A 2,396-nucleotide genomic window follows, 5' to 3' on the forward strand; every position below is an offset into this window, starting at 1 on the left:
GGAAAGAGCATAATTTGTAATAACTATCACCTCCACAACAAACCATTACCCATCATTAGTCTCCTGAGTCAGGTCTCTCTGTGCGTTTGTAAGTAAAACCATGTACATTTCATCTGAAAAGTTATACAGGACTCTTCTGGACTACACTCCTATTGTATCATAGTTACTTGTTCAAATATAGTATGGATTAAGAATGATCAAAAGTAATTAGCCACCAGTGGCTTTCCAAGAACCTTTCTAAAGCAAGCTCGAATTTGTAAAGCAAGTTCCTCCAAAGCCCCTTTTGTAAAGCAAGCCCTTTGTAAAACAAATTAGCCCAAAGTTCATGGACAATTTCTTAAATTGGCAGGTATTTGCATAGCGAGTAGACAGGTATTCGGGTAACTCGTGTTATTTGTAGTTCTGGCATACACTGGTAGCCCAAGAATGAACATTTCACTCAGTGCTAGCGCTTACTCCCTGCGTGTATTAACACACATGGGAAAGGACACTACCAGGACGCTCAGAACATTGCCAGAGCACATACCCTGCAGGCAAACACTTCATTCTCCAAGACGCCCACCTGCTACTGAAAAGTTTAGACAAAACAAATCCTGTTCAGTTTTACCCCATCCTCCTTAAAGCCAGTCACCAAACAAGCGCACACCTTTCAACACACGCTGCCTTATCTTGCTTTCCTTCCTGCCACATCGATGAGCAACATTTGCTCTGAATTGTCTTTAAAGTCGTTTAAAGAGTTGTGTGTTTGCCTTTAACAGTAGAATTAAACTCCATTAAACGGCCCTGAATTTACTTCAAGTGGTCACGATAGGAATAGAAGTGTGACATTTTCATTGACATTTTAACATTCCCTTCCATTATCAGAATGTCAAGGCGTTTGCCTTTGTTTGCCTGTTCACACGAATTCAGGAGTTTTCTGAGACGTCCACTGAAGGGCCATCAAAACCCCTGAATCGGCCTTGCTCTGGATCTGCAGATGTTCCCTGTTATGCTTCGCACAGAAAACACTCATATGGTGAATATTCTGGGACAAAGTAGGGTTCTGTGACCTGGACAAAGCAAAAATCCAGCTGCATGTATGTACACAGGAATAGAGAAACATATCTCATGGCACATAAACCAGCAGCTTGCAACTACCAAGAGGGCCATGGCAGACCCTCCATGTGCAGCCCTCCCATGCGAGCAGCCACCCATGCCTGGCTCCCAGCGAGGAGAGGATGCACCCGCCATGGAGAAGGGACGAGCATCTCTCACCCCCTCGTCCAGCCCGGGAAGTCAAGAGAAACAGGAAAACCACCACAGGCTGCTGCTTTCTGATGCTCTTCATTTCTCAGCAGAGGAAGCACCGCTCCAGCACTCAGTGATCACAGAGGCCCGATTATGGGTGCTTTTGGAACCAAGAGTCACAACTATTGCTTGTTTAAATACATTTCTGCATCCTCCTGCTCCCAAATTTATTTCTACATTAATGAATACATCCTCTGCAGTTTATTTTTGCTGGAAATCATGAGCCCCTGTCTCTTCTTAGCCCATCACATCTTTAAGCTTGCTGCTAGAGCTTTGGAAATACATGTTAGATCGATCGTTATAATTTAAATACAAATCTGTGGTTATTTAAATGACAAGTTTTATATTCATTTTAAATAACTACAGGTGCTTACTCCAAGCACTGCTCACGTAGGTAATTTATGATAATTTGCTGATGATCGCACACCTGTGTTTTTATCAAACTTGTATTTACTTCCGAGTTCTGAAGCAGAATCTCCAAGGCACTCAGTGTCTCATTAGCGTCACGCTGGGAGCCACGGGGTTCCTGGCAGAAACACCTCACAATTTTCCTTCAAGCCCTGCAAAGGTTTGTCCATGCTACAGCAAAAGCAACAGAAGTAAAGCTGAGGTGGGACACCAGACAGGCATCCCTCACCTCTGCTGACATTAAAGATGGGGACAACGTGGGTTTTTCCAAATTGGCAAAAGCCGCCGTGGTTCTGCTCCAGGAAAGGCGTTTCCATGTCGCCCTTTTCACATTTTCTTCTGTAAAATGAGGAGAGGCACAGAAATCTACAGCATTTAAAGGGTGACCGCAGCAGCACAGCACTGCTGCACGAGAGCCTTTGAGTGGGAAGAGCTTGGAAAAAAAACACCAAAACTATTTCAATTCACATATTAGAGACTTCAGATTCTAGAATTTAACTTTATATACTTGTTTCTTCTTTCATAATGTTATTTTTATATTCTTTTATACAAAATACCACCTCTTAGCAACCTGCTAGTGGTACATCTGTGCTCTACGGTGTTCTTCAAAAGTGTAAATACACTAGCAAGAAACTACACATGTGAGCAGTTACGTGTCAAAAACAAGCTATACAGCAAGATTAGGCAACGGTTGGGTTAAA

The 2,396-nt window shown here is 42.9% G+C and overlaps 1 protein-coding gene across 1 annotated transcript in view; it reads right to left on the reverse strand.

Moving 5' to 3' along the window:
* Nucleotides 1–1,936, reverse strand: part of XRCC2 (X-ray repair complementing defective repair in Chinese hamster cells 2) — an 8,684-nt gene extending 6,748 nt beyond the window's left edge. The window contains exon 1 of the mRNA XM_010187339.1: nt 1,925–1,936. Coding sequence (XP_010185641.1) covers nt 1,925–1,936 — 12 coding nt within the window. The remainder of the gene's footprint in view (nt 1–1,924) is intronic.
* Between the last annotated feature and the right edge of the window lie 460 nt (nt 1,937–2,396).

The sequence above is a fragment of the Mesitornis unicolor genome, unplaced genomic scaffold (assembly GCF_000695765.1).
Source record: "Mesitornis unicolor isolate BGI_N332 unplaced genomic scaffold, ASM69576v1 scaffold2070, whole genome shotgun sequence".
Classification (NCBI taxonomy): Eukaryota; Metazoa; Chordata; class Aves; order Mesitornithiformes; family Mesitornithidae; genus Mesitornis; species Mesitornis unicolor.